This window comes from Cavia porcellus, unplaced genomic scaffold (assembly GCF_034190915.1).
Source record: "Cavia porcellus strain 051 isolate PalLab524CR breed Dunkin Hartley unplaced genomic scaffold, mCavPor4.1 scaffold_28, whole genome shotgun sequence".
Taxonomy (NCBI): domain Eukaryota; kingdom Metazoa; phylum Chordata; class Mammalia; order Rodentia; family Caviidae; genus Cavia; species Cavia porcellus.
Window position 1 is genome coordinate 18057797 of NW_026947511.1, and position 21063 is coordinate 18078859.

General features: G+C 36.1%; 1 protein-coding gene across 1 annotated transcript in view; it reads right to left on the minus strand.

Annotated features, from left to right (window-relative positions):
- Positions 1-21063, minus strand: part of Ipmk (inositol polyphosphate multikinase) — a 59502-nt gene that overhangs the window by 31614 nt on the left and 6825 nt on the right. Inside the window, exon 2 of the mRNA XM_063239518.1 lies at positions 6200-6285. Coding sequence (XP_063095588.1) covers positions 6200-6285 — 86 coding nt within the window. The remainder of the gene's footprint in view (positions 1-6199; positions 6286-21063) is intronic.

The following is a 21063-nucleotide window of genomic DNA, read 5'->3' on the forward strand; positions in this document are numbered from 1 at the left end:
CAACTTATAAACATTTCCATGGGGTTACAGAGCTCGGAGAAAGTAACTCAACAGTCCACAATCAGACATCCAAATGGTTGAACCAAAATTAGAACACCAATCTGTGTAATTCTATGTAAAACCTATGATCCAGTATCATGGCACTTTCCACACCAAACTGTGTAAAGGCTATGTTTTAATATCACATCACTTATCACAACAGGAGAAACAAACAAACCTTCACTGTTTTAGGAATATAACCCATATAAAGGGCTGCATTAGGTGTCACCAAAACTCATGCATCTTAACACCTGATACTTCACAGCGTGAACATACTTGGAGATAGCTGAGTTGTTTTTGTTATTGTTGTTTTCCAGTACTGGAAATTGAACTCGGGGTCTTTGACTTGAATTACATCCCCAGGACTTTAAAAAAAAATTTGAGACAGGGTTAAATTGCCCAGGTTGGGTTCAAATTTGCCATCCTCCTGCCTTGGCTTCCCAGAGTGAGCACAGTTACAAGTAACCAAGGTTAAATGAGTTTATTAGAGACAGGTGTAATCTGATATGATAATGATCTCTAACAGTAAAAAATCAGGACATAAGCACAAGCAGAGAAGACCATGAGAAGACAAAGAAAAGAGCCATCTATAAGCAAGGAGAGATACTGTCAAAAGAAACCAACTCTGACTACGTCCTGATGTATTCTAACCACCAGAACTGTGAAGACATAATTTCACTGATTTAGCCAACCAACGTACACTACTTTGACTACACCCACCCATTCCTTTCAGAACAACTGATTAAACTTGTGATAGCTTTTTCTATTAGGTGACCTCTAAACTTGAGAACTTCCATAAGGTAAAAAGATACTGGCAAGATATTTAATATAGGAATGACGAAAGAACTTCCAATGGAAAAAATTATTATTATGCTTTCACCTATATAGTACTCAGACTAAGTACAATACAAAAACAAAAACCACCTAAAATAAAAAAGGCAACAGTGAATGGGTATTATTATAGACTCATAAACTGGATTAAGGATAAAACAATATACAGAAGGAATCAAACATATAAGCAATTTTAAAGTCACATAGGATACCTCACAGAAACTGGGACAAACTAACACACAGATACTAAGTTTTATTGATTATGTATCCAGAAACCACAAGTATTAGTTTAGAAAATAGCATGTTAGATTAATAAAATGCCTAAACATTTATTAATAGACATCACCATCTTTATGGTATTTAGTTTAAACACAAAGCTTTCAAAAGCATTTGAGTTTGCTATTCAAATACATTTTTATACAGAATGACAAGTTTAAATTATATAGAGTATTCTGAAAAAAATCATTAAGTAGTCTGGGATGTATAAGAAGCATATGATCTATACAATGATTTAAGCAATGGACTTTAATACAAAGAATTACGAGCACTAATAAGAGTAACTACAAGACATAAAATGAATTAACTCCCTATGGTCCTACAGCTGAGAGAGTACGTAGGGAACGACAAATTTGGAAAGTGAGCTTGTTTCCTAAGCAAACTTCAACAGAGAAGGCATAATTGAAGCCTACTGGATGGCAGGGATGTTCACTTGGTTATCTATCCCAGTGGTGGTCCACAAAAGGACATGAATAAAGCAACTATACAAGCCGGATAGTCAACAGCTGGGCATGTGGACACACATGAGGAGTTGGGGTGTCACAAGAGGCAGGCGGCCTTCTGTGCCTAATATCCATCCTACAGTGGCAACAGGGGACAAATATGAAGAGGAGATGAAGTAAAGGAGTCAGGGTGCCCATTTACAGAGGGCCTCCTTCATGTTGGAAAGGCCATAAGAAGATGATGACCAGTCTGGGACACGGCTCTGAGGCTGCTGAGCATCTGTATTTGCAGACACAGATCACCTGCCCTGTTGACCAGTGAGACAGTAGAAAAACCCTCCCTCCTACAATGTCTTTTCTGTGCTCTCAATCAAGAATGTTTAACAGTATCCTCACAATCAATGAGAAACCTTTAAAGGAGCTGATCTTAGTGTCAAAGGGGAAGTAACAAATGGAGAATTTGGAACTCAAGGGCAATAAATTGGTAAGTGGGAGAGAACGGTTTATAGTGTACCAAACATTTAAAGAGTATTATCTGCTATTTCAAACTCAGTTTAGAAGTTAGACATATGCTTAAAAAATCACACACAGGGCCAGGGATATAGCTCAGCTGCACAGCGCCTGCCTAGAAAGCAGGAAGCCAAGTGAGATTCCAGGGTGGGGGGGTGGTAAAGATCACACAATATCTTAAGTACAGACCAATATCCCTTATAAATAAAGATACAAAACATCTTAACACAATATTAACAAAACAAATCCACTGACAGAGAAATGGTTACATCTTGATCACATATAATTTACTCCCAGGATAAGAAGCAGGTTCATCTCATAAAATCAATCAATATAATAACATAATATTAAAAGAATAAAGGATAAAAACATGATGTCAATGGCAAGGGATTTAGTTCAGCGGCATAAGCGCTTGCCTGGCAAGAGGGAGGTCGTGAGTTTGATACTGGTACCAAAAACAAAGAAAAAAAGACAAACAACAACAAAAAAAATGATGTCAAAACTCCTTAATCTACTGAAGGCCATAAAAAAATTCTAACTAGCTTTTGGCAGAAACTGACAAGCTGACCCTAAAATGCAAATTGAAATACAAAGAACCCAAAACAGTAAGAGACAATTTTCAAAAAGAACAAAGCTGGAGGGCTCATATTACCCAAATTCAAGATTTATTAAATAGTTACAATAATCAGTAACGTATGGATAGACATTTAGATCAATGAAATTGAGAACCTATAAGCTACTCTGAACTAGTAATCAATTTACTGCTTCTCAATTTCACATTCAGCCTTCCTAAGTTACAGAACTGAATTCCTTTAACATTTCTCTTACATTTATAGTCAGCTGACTTGACAAAGCCATTAAAACAATTTAATGGGTTAAGTACAGTTATTTCAACAAATAGTGCTGTGAGGACTGGATATTCATATGCAAAGGGATGACACTGGATACCTTTCCCACCCTTTGGTAAAAGAAATAAAACATCTAAAAGTAACAGCTAAAGCTATAAACGCTTGAAAGAAAGAGTAAGTATGAACCTTAATGACCTTGAATTAGACACTACTTCCTTAGATATAACACCAAAAACAGAGCAACAGAAGAAAAATTAAGTTGGACTTCAAAATTCAAGTTTGCATTCAAAGAAAATGAGGACAACCTGCAAAATGGCAGAAAATATTTGCAAATCATGTAAGAACTTGTACCTAAAATATATAAATAATAACCTTAAGTATGCAACTAAATTTTTAAAATACAGCTCTATTAAAAAACAGGAGAATTGGGGATGACAATATGTAATGTATGTACCACTGTTGCCCCGACTGATGTGCTTTGAAACTTGGTTGTAATTTCTTTTTTCTTCCCTTTTATCTTTGAATAAAATGGATTTTTTTAAAAAACAGGCAGAATATCCTGATAGGTATTATTCTTGAAAAGATATACAAATGGCCAGTATGTACTTGAAAATATAGTCAACATCATTAGCAACGAAGGAAACACAAATCAAAACAAGCTACAATGTGATAATACTATTTCACAATCAGTAGGATGCTATTTGAAACAAAAATAGAAAGCAAGTGACGGTGAGCACGTACAGCAACTACAACACTTATATTACTGCTGGATATGTAAAATAATGCAGCCAGTTTAGGAAATAATTTGACAGTTACTCAAAAAAATTAAGTGTAGAATTAACAAATGACCTCACAGTCCCATCCCTGAGCATGTACTTGAAATAGAAATAACATGCTCCAGTATTTATATATGCATGTATATAGCAGCACAATTAATAAAAGCCAAAAGGTGAACCAACCCAAATGTCTAACAAGTGAATTGGAGAGCAAACTGTAGTACATAAGCACAATGGACTGGATATTCAGTGACTCAGTACTATTCAGTGATAAAGAATAAATGAAACAACACATGCTATGATACACATGATTCTATACACAAAAAAGGTCACGGTTCATATGACCCCACTTACATAAAATTACTGAGACGGGTTACGGAATACCACCAGGTCAACTCTACTTAAAAGATGAGCATTTGTCTTCATTTTGGCTCAATCAGATCCTGATTTTGTGTATGGACACGTTCAGAGCTGGCCAGGATATTTCTTTATTCCCTCAGCTGGCTTTAAGCAATGCAATGGGGTCTAGCTGATATGTAGTCTTTAAAGCAGTAGGGGAAGAGGTGTCAATAAAGTAATGCGAGAGTGATGCTCAGCCTACAGCCTCCAACTAGTACGCAGGAGCTAAGTGGATCTAACCTTGATGTCTCTGGATTGCGCCCTGAGAAAGAGGCCGTGATGTCTAAGGGCATGAAGTCTACACATCAAAGCTGAAGCCCAGACCCCAAAACACAAGTATTTCCTCAAGCTGTGCTATGCAGGTTACTCTTTCTGCACACCGCTTTCTGCGTATCGTAGAGACACTATCTCACCTACATAGCCCAGCTCACAGTGCTCATGTACCTTACACAACTCTCACACACATCCCTGAGCCACTCATCTCTCCATGAAGTATAAAACCTGTGTTCAGCCCTGGGTGGAGGCCTTTGTTCTGTGAGTCACTGTTCACAGCTGCCTCAGGCTTCCCCTTACTCCCTGCTACTACACACGTGTGTTCAGTTTCTTTATCCTCACCGTGGACTGAACTGCACCAGAAGCGGCAGATTGGAATTATCTACAGGAATTTCAGTAACTCTTCCCTGGGATTACAAATGTGGACTCCTCTGGACCTCAACAAAGTTCAGAAGGGTTTTTTATAGTGATAATTGGAGATGGCAAACTGGTTGGGGAAGTGGGCATGATCTGTTAATTATGAAATTTCAGGACACACACACAGAACAGTTCCCAAAGCCCGGCACGTGGATCCAATTAGAAAGGAGCACCTTCAATTCCTCCAGAGTACTGAGCAGGTTATCAACAGGAAGGCCTACACCTGAGGTCTGCCTGCATAGTAGGAGATGTAAAACACAAACCACTGTTGAGTGCTGGATGACTATGTTCTGCTTACACAGTATCAAGCTGTAGAGTGTAATTTTTCATATGTTTACTTGGCCCAAATGTATTTTGCAAAGCCTGTTTCTTTTCCTGTCTCCAACAACAGAACACCTTACTACCTATTACACTTGTTTTGACCAACTTGTAACCAGAAGATCCCAGAGCCTGGTAATGTTGCTATGAAGAGGCAAGTCTGAAGAATGCAGATTAGCGGTAGACAGCCGCTGAGGAAAGGAGTAATCCAGTATAGTAGCTTAACAGATACAGAGGGTAGAAGGTTTTCTTCTCCCACAACCTCCCACACTGGGGACTAACCACAGGGTCTCATGCATGCTGGACCAGCACTCTATCACTGAGCTAAATTCCCAGCCTTTTCTTAAAATCTGATTTTGAAAAAGGGTCTTGTTAAATTGCCAAGGCTGGCCTCAAACCTGCATTCCTCCTGCTTCAGCCTCTCAAGGAGCTGGGACTACAAGTGGGTGCCACTATATCTGGCTATAAATTTGGTTTTTGTCACCTACCCCTTCAACCTGGTGCTACAATGCTGGGGACAGAACTCAGGGACTCTAACATGCTACCCAAGTGCTTTACCATTGAACATCTCTAACCCAAGGATTTCTTTTGAGTAATGAAAATATTTTGAAATTAGATAGAGGTAGTAGTCACAGAACATGTGATATAATCAAAAATATCCCCAACCACATGGTTAATTAGATGTTAAATATGTCCTCTCTTTCTTTTGGAGATTCACCATGCAAGTTAGCACTTTAAAGACTGTAAGAAATCCTATAGTAAAAACATTTATTTATTTTAGCATTTCTGAGAACTACTAACACTCTCAGTGAAATGATTTTCAAATTGTATGTTCAAAATCCATTGACTGAAATCAATTTAGTGACTCAGAATCTTTAAGAAATGAGTAGAACAGAAAATACTAGACCATATCACATACAGTAAAAGATAAACATTGTCATGAAGTTTTTGTTTCCATTATACTCAGTGAACTAGGACATGTTGTCAAACATATTTCTTACTGTGAGTCACCACCAGAAAATGCTAAAAATCATTTTGAATACAACAAAACAAATCTTACATGACTTACCATATTATAAAATTCCAGCTCTCTCGGGCCCCTTGGAGGTGGCTGTAACTGTTTCAACACTGTGCCATCTGGATGTTGCAGTATTCCTATGGGACAGAAATTAGACATTTAAAGCTTTAATTATAATGAACCTTGTTTCACAAAATAGTTTTTCTGAAGGACCAGGAAAACCAATTTTATAAATTTAAGGCTTACTTTTATTTCAAAAATATTAATATTAAACCCACATGTTTTAGTACTTATTGTACACAAAGCACCAGAATATAAACGCTAAATCATATAGCTTTATTGCCTCCACCATTACTCCCTGATAGCCTCCTCAGACTAAGAAATAAAATATATGTGTAAATTTTTACAGAAATTCCTCAGTAACAGACTTTTTGTGAGATACTAAGTTCTGGTTTCAAAAGTTAAAAATTATAGCACAAATAGATTCAACTTTCATAAACAAATACGTGTTAACTATCTATATAGATTAGCCTACTTGGCATAATGTATCAACTATTGTAATCATCCAATAACCTGTTTTGAAACTTGGTTTGTTATTTTTTTCTTTTCTATTTACTTCTTTAAAATTAAGTTAAAAAAATAAAAAAACAATTTCCTATTTGGTAATGTATTTTAAGTCTCTCTTATCTGTTGTAAGAAAACAAGTAAAAAATTTTCCTGATTCAGATGCACTGTGTGCAGCTCTACAAAGAGCACACGAATTATCCAGCCACCAGGAAAAGAGGGCTGAAATCAGGCACCAAACATGGAACAGAAAGAGGTACACTTTTATAATCTCTCCACACAAAGTGGAAGCCTTTTTCAAGCATCACCGTATGTATAATAACTAGCTCTATCCCTATAACCCAAACACCCATTTTTAAATTTAAATCTTAAATTTTAATGTAACCAGATTTCACAAAATCCTGCTAGCTAAAACAGAATACAATAAATAAATCTATTTAGAATTTTGATAAAATATTCCACTTGAGTTTCTATTTCTTTGTGTACATGTTAAGAATTTTTAATTATGGCAAGAATACAGAATTTAATCAACAAAAGCAATGACGATGTCTCAACTTAAGGAAGAACATCAAGTTTAAGATCAAAACAGAATAAAACGAAGGTAAGTATTAATACCTATGGATAAGATTAGTTGGTAAACAGTTAAAACATTTGAGGATGTCAATTTGTGAAGACTGGGCCTTAGAACAAGGCCTTTAGTCCTACGGTTCTGACATTCCCTTTGGAACTAAAAAGGAGTAACAGATGCAAAGGAGCCTCAATGAACAGAATTCCACAGTGCAAACAGGGGTCTTCATAAGCAAAGAAACCACAGCTGCTTCCCCACTTTGAGACAAATACCTATTCCAGATACAGATTAGACAAACAGATTTTATCAGGAAAGCAGAAGTTCCTCAAGCTATCCACAACAGTGTGGGATAGAAGAACAAATACAAAATATACTGTTAGGTCCAACAAACCTCCCAAACCACTCACTCTACAACGTTACTCTTCAAGTTTTGTGAGAAAGAGGAAAATGGGAATCTCTAAATTCCAAGATTCAAAGTAAACCAATAGTAACTGAAATTTAAGCTAAATCCTCATGCCCACCCTCACCAAGATTCAGCTTTCAAGAATAAAAAGGAGGCATCTTAGAAGGCTGACTGCAGTGCAGCATCAGTTCAGATAAAACCTAGCCGGAAATACTTATCAACTGCTCCCATAATAGAGGAAGTACATTGTTACAATTTATATCTAGATATTCCCCCAAAAAATTCTTTTCCAGGCTTTAAAGAAAATCACTGGGGTAAGACTGAAACCCAGAAAGTTACTCTCAAAGTTATGGACTATGAGGAAAGGAAATATCACTTCTCTAAGAATAAAAAACGACCCTTTTTCTCTATGGAACAAAGGTATTAAACTCTTAGGGTACCAACAGCAAGCCACATGGCCCCTGAGGTACAAGGTGAAAATCCACTGTGATTGGGGAACAGTTTAAAAACTCTAACTCTCAGGAGCTGGGGGATAGGGATTGAAGTGAAGTAAGAAACTATGCTAGGTCCTGACCTCAGATTGCACACAAAAGGCCTGATAAAGACACAAAACACAAAGTGACTATTACAGAAAGAAGGGCAGAATTCTAAATAAGCCCCTTTCCCCAGACTCAGGATCACAAAAAGACTTAAAGCCAAGAGTTAAACAGAGGTACTAAGAAAAATGCTCTGGCATGTCAGCTCCGCCCTACCATGAGATAAAACCAGAGGAATTCCAAATCCTTGGTGCACTGAAGGTGTATGAGTCACTTCCAGCTGCCATAACAAAATGCCACACAGTGTTCAGCTTCAATGACAGAAATCTATTTACAATAGTTCTGAAGGCTAGAAGACTCAGATCAAGGTGGGATAGACCAGTACCTGGTGAGGAAGCTCTTAGCTTGTAGGTCATCTCACTGTATTCTCATAAGGGTGAAAGACAGAGCAGGTCTCTAGTGTCTCCTCTTAGGACAGTCCTATGAGATCCGGGCTCTACCTTTTTGACCTCTTTTTAACCTTACTACCTCTATAAAAGCTCTATCTTCAATTAGGTGTGGAGGTGCACTCTGTAATCCCAGCAACCAGGGGAAGATGGGGCAGGAAAATTGCCAATTGGGGCCCAGCCCCAATTAGTTACTTAACAAATAAAAAATAAAAGGGGCTGAGGATGTAAACCAATCCAAAGGCCTAGGGTTTAGCATCTACCAACAAACAAACAAACAAACAACCCTATGGGCAGGAGAGAGAGAGACTTCAACATCTGAATTTATAGAGACACAAACAGTCCATACTGGACAGTAAATTTAACAACAACAAAATTCAAATCTAAATCTATTTCTAACTAAATTGGCTTAAATTACCAAAGTAATAGTAAAGCAAAAGAGGTATATATTTCAGGAACAAATATTACTTGCCTCAGTTGCTACAATTTTACTATAGCACATAATAACCACTGGAATTTCATAAAAATTACCAGACATATGAATAAGCAAGAAAACAACAATTAAGCATACATGTGTAGAAACCACTTCAGAGGTGACACTTACATGTTAGAATTCTCAGACAAGGTAACTTAAAATAACAATATGCTAAAGGTTAGAACAGTAAAGGTAGGCAACGTGCATGAAACAGTAGGAATTTTTCATTTATTTGTTGGCCGCTTGTCTGTCTTCCTCTGTAAAGTGTTTATTTCTGTTGCCCATTTCTTGACTGGGTCTTTAATTTTAGATGATTTAATTTTTTTGAGCTCTCTGTATATTCCAGGTATTAGTCTTTGGTCTGAGGAGCAGTTGGCAAAAACTTTTCCCATTCTGTAGGTTGTCTCTTCACTCTACTGATGGATCCTTTTCCTGTTCAACATCTCTGACCATGAGAGAAATGCAAATTAAAACAACTCTAAGATTCCATCTTATTACACAAAGAATGGCAATTATTAAGAAATTAAACAATAAAAAATGCTGGCGGAGGCTATGTTGAAAAAGTATCGCTCTTTCATTGATGGTGAGAATGCAAATAGTATAAACATTATGGAATTCAGTATGGGAATTTCTTAAACAACTGGAATTAGAAATTACTTGATCTACTTATCCCCACTAGGTTATCTTTCCCAAAGAGCTTATGTTGTCATACTACAGTGATACGTGCATATCAATGTTTACAGCAATACATTTTTCATAGTTAAATTCTGGAAGCAGCTTGTATACCCATCAACACATGACCGTATAAAGAAAATGTGGTGCCTCCGAAAATGTAGTACTACTCAGCCCTGAGCTGACGGCTCCTTCTCCCTGAAACAGACTCGCTTCGCGAGAGAAGCTGTTGAAACCTGGGGATGCACAGTGATGGTGATGGTGACAGCTGGTGACCTCAGAGTCCTCTACACAGACATGGCAGTGGAGAGGAGTGGCAGATGTGGAGGGCTGCACAGGCTGATGCTGTTGGTCCTGATATTCCATGACTGAGATTAACTAAGGGTCACTGAAAACATAGGGGCACAGTGTCAAAGAACCAGGAACTAAGACCACACAAGCAACAACTTCTAAGAGTCCCAAATACTAGCAATAAAGCACCCCCCCCATTGGCAATTTACAAGCATCTCCCTAGGAATTAAATGAAAAAAAGAAAAGGAATGAGAAGACACTTAAAACAAGATGCAACCCCAGACATATCGTACACCAAAGGCAACTCAAGGGGATAATGAGGTGGGAAAATCCAAAAGCACCCCATTAGGTCTCTCTAAGGTAGAAACAACAAAGATTGAATGTGGCTCTGAAAAAAATGAAATCAGAAATAATCTCTCTAATGACTACAGAGATTACCAAAATACACATCATGCTTACCAATGTTAGAGCAGACACAAACAAAAAGTAGATGAGCTTAAGCAAATTATGGAAGGGTAGCATAGAAATGAAATGAAATGGAATCCTTCAAGCAGATATCCAGGACAATAAAAATGACACTCAAAATATTCAAAGCAGGTTAGGTGAATGTGAGAACAGGATCTCAAATATTTAAGATAGGTTTGCAGTCAGTGACCAGGAAAAGAAAGATTTCTCAAAAATAGCAAGAGACCATGAGAAATCAATCCAGCAGCTGCTAGATGAGACAAAGAATAATTTAAGATTAATTGGAGTCAAGAACAAGCAGAAAATACCACAAATGATATTAAAAACATGTCCACAGATAGTGTGACAGAAAACTTTCCTGAGAAAAAGAATTTAACATTAAAATAAAAGAGGTATACAGAACCCCAATTAGCAAAGATCAAAAAAAAAAAACTTTTATCCAGGCATATCACAGTTAAGATTCCAAAAATTCAACCCAGGACTAGAATCCTAACTGCTGTTAGAGAAAAGAAACAAATCACCTGTAAAGGAAAGCCCATCAGAATTACAGCTGACTTCTCAACACAAAATCTCAAGTCAAGGAGAACTTGCAGTGAAGTACTCCAAGTTCTTCTAAAGGAAAACAACTTTAGCCCAGATTGAAGTAAACTGAAAAACTATCTTTCAAAATTCATGGAGAAATAAGATACTTCTATGACAAACAACATCTAAGCAACTTATGACCACAAAACCAGCATGCCAAAATATTCTGAAGGACATTCTAGAAAGAGATAAGAAATACAATTCCTTAAACCCCAACAGAAGAATCCAAACAGGGAATACAAACAATTAGAAGAGAAAGGGGGGCAGCAAACAATATGACAGGGATAAGTCAATACATATCAGTTATAATCACCAGCCAAGAGACACAGACTGGCAGAACAGACCAAGAAGCAAACCCAACAACATGCTGCATGCAAGAAACACATTTAATTCAAAAAGAAATTCACAGACTAAAAGTCAAAGGATGGAAAACAATACTCCATGCAACAGGAGCCCCCCAAAAAATGAGGGGTAGCTACTTTATTTGCAGACAAAGTGAATTTCAAACCAAGACTGATCAAGGGGAAAAAGGGTCACTATATTCTCACATCTCTCAATCCAAGAGTAAGAGATAACAATCATAAATACATATGAAACAAATACTAGTGCACCCAACTATATAAAACAATTACTAACGGGCATGAAAAAATCAAACAAACCCTAAATCAGTTGTATTGGGAGACCTCAATACCACACTGTCACAAAAAGACCTATCAACTGGACAAAAAAAATCATTAATAATAGAATTAAATCAAACTTTTGAACAAATGGACCTAGTGGATGTCATCTATAGAGTGTTCCAACCCACAACAGCAGAATACATTCTTCTCACTGCACATGGGACATTCTCCAAAATAGACCATATACTGGCTCATGCAACTTGCTTAAGTAAATGCAATTACTTAAGTAACTGAAATTATCCCATGCATAGTATCAGACCACAGTGCAATGAAGTTGGAAATCAACAGCAAAAGAAACCACAAAAACTTAATAAACACATGGAAATTAAACAGCACCCTACTGAACAACTAGTAAGTCACACGTGAAATTAAAAAAGAAATTAGATATTTTATGATAATACAACATACTGGAACTTGTGGGCCACAATGAAAGCAGTGTTACAGAGGGAAATTTATTAGCAGTAAATACCCTTATCAGGAAAACAGAGTAAGCAAATATAAACCACTTAATGTTGAAACTCAAACTTCTAGAAAAACAAGAGCAAGCTAAACCAAAAGATTGTACAAGTGAGGAAATTATAATGATCAGAGCAGAAATAAACACTACAGACTAAAAAAAAATACAAATAATCAATGAATAGAAGAGTTGGTTCTTTGAAAGAGTAAATAAAATTAACAAACTGTTAGCCAACCTTATCAAAAGCGGAAAGGAAAAGCTCAAATCCACACAATTAGGAATGAAAAAGGCAAAAGCATAACAGATCCTGCAGAAATTCAGAAAAACATCTATACCTACTTTGAAAACTTGTATTCTAATAAGATGGAAAACACAGAAAAATTGAACAGATGCATATATGACTTTCCAAAGCTAAATCAAGAAGATATAAAAATCCTAAATAAAGCACTATCAATCAGTGAAAACCTATCAACAAAGAAAAGCCCATGCCCTGATGGATTCACTGTTGAATTCTACAGGAAATTGAGAGAAAACCTAACACCACTACTTCTCAAACTCTTTAATGAAATTGAACAGGAAGCAGTACACTTATACCAAAACCAGAGAAGGACCCAAGGAAGAGAATTATAGGCCAATCTCCTTAGTGAACTGATGCAAAAACCCTCAATAAGATACTGGCAAACAGACTGCAGCAAATCGTCAATATTATACACCATGGTCAAGTGGGATTCATCTCAGAGATGCAGGGATGGTTCAACATACATAAGTACATAAATGTAATATCTATTATTAACAGAGCCAACGACAAAAATCGTATAATCAGCTTAATACATGCAGAAAAAACTTCTGACAAAATGCAACACCCATTCATGATTAAAAACCCTAGAAAAAAATTGGAAAAGATGGTCACTATCTGTATCTGATAAATGCCATTTACGACAAACCAATAGCCAACATCATACTAAGCAGACAAAAACTGAAAGCTTTCACTCTAAAATCAGGAACAAGACAAGGATGTCTACTGTCTCCACTCTTATTCAACAGCCCTTGAAACTTTAGCAACTGGACAACAGAAAGAAATAAAAGGAAAAAAGATAGGAAAAGAAGAAGTTAAACTATCATTAGTTGCAGAAGACATGATACTCTATGTAGAAGACCCCAAAAACTACACGAAAAGACTTCTAGATTTATTAAGCAAATTCAGTAACATAGCTGGTTACAAAGTCAACACTCAAAAATCAGGAGCCTTCCTGTATACAAATAACAAACTCACTGAGAGAGAAATCAGGGAAACTATCTTTTATAATATCCCAAAAAAATGAAGTATCTAGGAATCAAATCTAACACACAAGGTAAAAGACCTCTACATTGAAAACTACAGTACCCTGAAAAAGGAAACTGAAGAGGATATTAGCAAATGGAGAGATATCCTGTGCTCTTGGGTAGGAAGAACAAATACAGTGAATATGGCCATATTACCAAAAGTGTTATACAAATTCAATGCAATCACAATCAAAATTCCAACAGCATATTTCATAAAATTAGAGAAAACAATCCCAAAATTCATCTGGAACCAGAAGAGACCTAGAATAGCAAAGGCAATCCTGGGCATCAAAGACAAGCCAGGGGGCATCACAATCCCTGACTTGAAATTATACTATAAAGCTAATACAATAAAAATAGTGTAGTATTGGCAAAAAAAACAGATCCAAAGATCAATGGAACAGATTAGAAGATGAAGAAACAACTCCAGACACACTAAGCCACCTTATCATTGACAAAGGTGCCAAACACATTTACTGGAAGAAAGATAGCCTATTTAATAAATGGTGCTGGAAAAACTGCCTCTATACATGCTAAAGATTAAAACTGGATGCATAAATCAGAATGGACCAAAGATCTAAATATTGAAAGAAACACTGAATCTGCTGAAAGACAGAGTAGGTGAAACTCTTGAAGACACTGGTGTACACAAAGACTTTATGAACAAAATCCCGATGGTACAGGAACTATCACAAAGAATCAATAACTGCAAGATTTGCAAGGTTTTTTAAGATTAATCTTTTATTCCATGTACCTTATTTGTGTTACATGAATTTAAAAGTAACGTGAACTATCATTTCATAACTTGATATTAAACATATAAACAAAACTGAAAAATATTGGTTGCTATCCTATGTCAAAATACTGAAGGAAACATAATATACTTATCTCCAACAGGAGGGAACAGATACTGGTCCTCTTTTTCTGCTTTGCATGCACTGACTACTTAGCTTCTGAACAAGTTCCCATTTCCGTTTTCTCTTCCAATACTGTATTTATCTTTTCTTATTCTTTCCAGTTCAAAAATGAATTTCTAGTGTTTGCCCGCTGTACCTCAGACAAAGAATTACTATCGGAAATATATAAAGAACTTAAAAAAATCAGTCCTCCCAGATTTAAAAACCCAATCCAAAAATGGACATCTGAGATGAATAAAAACTTCTCAGATGAAGAAATATGAACAGCAAATAAATATGTGAAAAAACATCACTGGTCATTTGAGAGAAATAAAACAATACTGAGATTTCATCTCACCCCCCGAAAGAAAAGCTACTATCAAGAAACAAACACTGGAGGAGCTGTGGGGAAAGGAATCCTCCACTGTTGGTAGGAATGCAGACTGGGGCAACCACCACGGAAATCAGTGTGGAGGTTCTTCAAAACAATAGGATTGGTGGCACCATTCAACCCAGCTATTCCCCTTCTGGGTATCTTCCTAAAACAATTAAAAACATACCACAGGGATATATGTGTACCCAAGTTTATAGGAGCACATTTTATAGTAGCAAGATCTTAGAAATAACCTAAATGCTCATCAACTGAGGAATGGATAAAAAAGATGTGGTATTTACATACAATGAAGTACTATTCAGCCATAAAGAAGGATAAACGGGAGACTTTATAGGTAAATGGATGCAACTAGAGACCATACTCATTAGTGAAATAAATAAGACACACACATGTTAACATAGTTCATCAGAGAAGCTGAAAGAAAAATCATATGTATATGTGTGCACATATATATAAAAAATAGCTAAAATAGTTACACTACTGATTTCTCTAAGTTTGCTGATGAGAAAAATTTATGCTGGTATTCTTCAGACAACTGAATGCAGATGTCTTGTGTTCTGGTCCAATGATTTGGGGATGACAATGTGCAATGTATGTAACCGTTGTTGTCCCGGTTGACATGTTTTGAAATTCTGTTGTAGGTTTTTTTTTATTCTTGAAATAAAATGGATTTGGGAAAAAAAAGTCAACTTTGAAACATGTGTAGGAAAATGGATATACCTGGAAAATGCAATGCTTAGTGAAATAAACCAGACACACAAGATTAAATACCGTATGGTATCTCTCTTTAGAGAGAGACAAAGTACAAACAAGACGAAAGGGACAAAAAGGTACATAGAAAGGGCAAGGAAATCAATCTCTTGCAATAGGGACATGGCCCAAGGGAACAAGGGTCAGGGGTGAAAAGGAAGGAAAGGGGAAGTGAGAATAAAGATACGCCAGGCCAGGAACCTAAGAACCCCATTACTGTCAACGTTATACGCCGTAACATGAGTTAGGACAAATAATGTCAACAAGCATGAGAAGAGAACTGGAGGAAGGAGGCGGGAAAGGCAGGGAGCCTGAAAAACAAAGCAGCATGCTGTAGTGTGTACACAGAACCACTCGCCAAGGTGACGGTAAACTACACGAATTGCAAACACATATAAATAAAATTAAACTTTAAAAAAAGATTATGAATTTTAGCAAAGAGAAATTTCAAGAGTCAAATGGAAATAGCAGAAATAAAAATATATAGCAAGAGAGACGATGTTTTCCAGGCCAGGAGTGGTGGCACGCGCCTGTGATCCCAGCACTTAGGCAGCTGAGGCAGGAGGACTACCACAAATCTGAGGCAGCCTGGATTATACACAGTGAGACTAAGGACAGCCCAAAGTCTACAGCAAGTCGCTATCACAAAAATCAAAACGAAATAAGGGGTGCTTTTCAGGGTCTCAACAGTAGGCTCCACACAGCCAAGGAAAGGATCAGAAAATGTGACACCAGGTGAAAAGTGAACAAAAGGTGGGGGGAGGGGAAAAATCAAAAGAAAGCACCAAAGTTCTATGGGATAATATCAAATTGTCTGAAACAACTATTTGTACCTTAGAATCCCAGGAAAATGTGAAGGACACAATCATGTTGACTGTAGCATTATTCACAACAGCTAAGAGGTGGTAATAACCTAAATGTCCACAGACAGATTACTAGATAAAGGAAATCTGGCAAACTCATACAAAGGAATATTACTCAGCCTTTAAAATGAAGAGAATTCTTATGCTACAAGATGAACAAAATCGTGAAGATACTGTTAAGTGAAATAAGCCATTTACAAGAAGATACACACTGTATGATTCTAGGTTATAAGTCCAATTTATGTACAGTAGTTAAACTCGTGGAAATAGAAGAAGAATGATGGTTGACAGGGGTTAGGGAGAAGGAACACGGAGTTGTTCAGTGTATATAGACTTGTAGGTAAAAGACACAAGTTCCAGAGATTTGCTGCTGCTATATACTTAAAAATAGCTTAAAGGGTAAATTTTATATTTTTTTGAGTACACAAACAAAAAAATGTTGTGCAAGGCTAGCTGAACTGCATAGCAAGTCCCTGTCTCAAAAAGACAAAAAAAATGGTGTAAGTCAGGCATGGTAGTACAAGACTGTAACTCTAGATCTCAGAGCAGTACGGTTGGAGGGAAGCCTGGGCAACTTGGCCTGGAACTGTTTCAAACTAAAAGAAATTTAGAAGGCTGGGGCTATAGCTCAGTGGAAGAACAGTCTAGGTTACTATTGTGTTCTTCTCTTTTTTAAAAATTTTTCTTCTAGAAATTGCTATAACAAATATATACTTTTATTAGAAATAAAATTGTGAAAGCCAGGCAAGGTGGTGTATGCCTGTAACCCAGAACGTCAGGAAAAGGAATCTTATCATATATAAACAAAAATATTTTATAATAGGTCAGTTCTTTAAGAAGACACAAAATCCTAAATAAACATCTAGTAATAGAATTTCAAAATACACAAAGTAAAAACTGACAGAACTAAAAAAAATAAACAATTCCACAAAGGACGAAACCAGTGTCTTTCTCAATATTTAATAAAACAAGTAGACAGATCACTAATCAAGATATATAAAGCTTGAGCAATACAATCAAACAACTTGACCCAGCAAATAGGATATTACATTCATAGACTCCTACCTCCAGCTGGGCAACAGTGGCCTTTACCTATAATTCCAACTACTCAGGAGGCTAAGGCAAGATGATCACATGAACCCTTATGTAGGAGGCCAATCTGACAACACTGCAAATCATCTCCAAAAAGTAATAAATTAAGCTACATTCAATAAAATATATACTCTCTTCAAGTATAAACCGAGTTACTACCAACACTATGCTAGACCATAAAACAAGTAAAAAATCTAGCAGAATTGGCATCATATAAAGAATATTCTGATTGCAATAGCAATAAGAGAAGTGTGAGAAACATCAAATAATTTATGGTTTTTTTGTTTTGTTTTGGGGTGTTTTTTTGTTTGTTTGCTTTTTGAGACAAGGTCTCACTATGCAGTTCAGGCTCACCTTGGTCACCAGGCTGGTCTAGAACTTGTAAACGATTCTCCTGCCTTAGTTTCCCAAATGCTGGGATTACAGGAGTGCATTACCACACCCAGCTTTTAATACCAAATAATTTGAAAGTAACCAACATACTTCCAATTATCTATGGCTCAAAATTTAGGAGGAAGATTAGAAAGTACTTTCAATTAAATGATAATAAAAATCCAACTTATCAAAATTTTAGAATGCAGCTCAAGTATTGCTTAGTACTTATAGAAATGTGAAAGTTCTAAGTATTTGTATTAGAAAAAGAAAAAGGTTTCAACTTAAGATATAAGAAAAAACCCTACTAACTTCAAAACAGTAGAAAGACATAAGCAAACATTAAGGAAGAAATGGAGAATGGAGAAAACTCAGTGAACTCAAAAAAGATATTAGCATCAATAAAACTTAAAATCTCTAGTCAGATGGATCAAGGAGAAAAAGGAAAACAATTATTAGAAAAACAAAAGACAAGTCCTACACACATGAAAAGGATGAGAATTAATGAATTTCATTTTAATAAGTACAACAACTCAGATGAAATGAATAATGCCTTTAGCAACATAATAAATCTGAACTACTAGGTCTGCTAAAACTAGTTATAATTAAAAACCTTTAAGACAAATTCAAATGGCTTTATTTGAAAATGTTATCAAGCTAAACAATACTAAACAAAAATAAATAAATAAACAATCTTAGCAAATTCACAAGAAAATAGGCAAGTATTTTCCGAAATTCTTTCATGAAGTCAAAATAATTCTTTTTTGGGAGGTGTGGGTACTGGGAATCGAACTCATGACCTGGTACTTGCCAGGCAGGCATTTATACTGCTGAGCTAAACTCTTGGTCCCTAATTCTGACTTTTTAAAAGTCCAACAAAGACTAAAAACAAAAATAAAACAAAAAAAAAACAAATTATAGACAATGATCTCACATGAACACAGTCACACAAATCTTCAACAAAATACTATTAAATTTAATCTAACAGTACTTACAAGATCATTTATCTTGCCCAGGTGGATTCAATTCCAGGAATGTAATACTGGCTAAAATAATCCAAATTGAATAAATATGGAACTAATATTTTCAGGAGGCAAAGAGCTCTCAATGAAGAAAAAGGGAGACACGAGCAGAAAACAAAGAAAAACAACCACGTGGTGTTAGATGAAAGTTATAGATTTGGAGAGCCAAGCTTTCCGTGGTGAGAGCTTGTCTAACACGTACAAGGCCTGAGTTCAAGCCTCAGAACTGCAAATAAATAAATAACAAGTATGGGGCTTTGGGTATAGCTTAGTGGCAAAACACATGCTCAGCATGGGGAAACTCTGAATTCAACCTCCGATACGCATGTGTGTGCACACATACCCTGCTAAATTATAGGCAAGAAAATGAACTTACATTGTTAAGAATATGAAAAATTATGTATTTCTTAATCCAGTCACTGAAATGACAAAAAGAATCACATGTAAGGAGCAATGTCCCTACCTGGTATCCAGATTATGTCTGCAAACACCATTCACCCTGACAGGCACTAGTTTCCTGGAACAAAAACTGCTCACTCAAAGGCACAAACAGGGAAAGCACAAAATTACATGAAACATGCTTAATGACAGAAAATGAAAAAATGCTGTAAAAGAAAAAATGCGAAATGTAAAAAAGACACAGGTGCCAGCTGAAAAAGCTGTCACTGTCCTAATTCAGATAACATCAGCATTAAAAGCAGCAGCAATCCTGCCCTGCAAGCAGGCGATCGTGAGTTCGATCCCCAGTACCAGAAAAAAAGAAAAAAAAAAGCAGCAGCAATAATAATGGATAATAAAAAAATGGATATTCATTTAAGTTTGCAAAATCAACTAATACATTCTAGGGAAGAATTAATGAGGGAAATTTAGCCTTATGTAGAATGCCAACTATTTAGGGCAACAGAATTAGACTTATTTCTGTTTTTCAACTATCACAGTACTGAATTTGTCAAATACTATATCATCAAAGGATGCTTAACCCACTGCATATAAAGTATGATGAACAAGAGTATCAGTCTCAAGAGTCCTCCCAAGTTATTACATTAGCAAAAGCGGTAACTTTATAGTAGAACAAATCTGGCAGGCAGCATTTACTGTGATCAAAGTTTTGTCAACAATAATGCAACCAACATGCCCTGTGATAGGATGCTTTGAGAAGATCCCATGATTTGTATACTATTCTTACCAAAAATGCATTACCTGAACCTAACCATGAAGAAACAGATAAAATGTAAAGGATGCTCTAAAATGCCATACGTCTGAAACTCTTAATTTGTACAATAAAAAAAAGATAAAGGAAAAATAACTATTCTAAAAGACAACTAATCATGTAACAGCTCAGTGCAATGTCTGAAGCTAGAAGGGGAAATACACTGCTCTAAAGAATATTAGAATATTTCTCGGCCTTTTAGCTAAGATCATGTAATAGTTGTTCTAACATTTCTGGAACAATGGCAAAAGCTAAATATACTAAATTTGATCATTTTATCATGGTTAGGTAGAAAACAGTTGTATTTTTGGGAGATACACAATTATGATCAGAAGAGGTCATGATGGCTGAAATTTATCCTTAAGAGGCTCTACAAAATCATCATCATCTACCAAGAGTTTTAAAAAGTATATGGCAAAATGCTAGTAACTGGTAAATCCAGAGGAATGCTATGTATCAGTTCATGGTACTACTCTGGCAACATTTTAATAATTTTTTAAAGTTCTTTAAAAAGGCAGGACAGTTTACAAAATCATTACATACTTTGCGGAAATCTAGCTAGCTCTACACTGAAAACTTTAACAGGAGAAATTAAAGAAAGACTAAAATGAAGAACTATAAGATGTTCAAGTACTAGAAAGCTCAAGGCTTTGAAGAAATCAACTCTCACCAATACAGCCTATACATTCAAAGCAATGCCAAAAAAATCTCATCAGGCTTCTTGGGAAATGGGACCAGTTGCTTTAAAACCTTACATGGAAATGGAAAAGGTCAGAAAAACCCAAGACAATCTTCAAAAAAGAAAGTAGGATGCATATTCTACTGTTGATCAAGACTTACATGCAGCAACATGA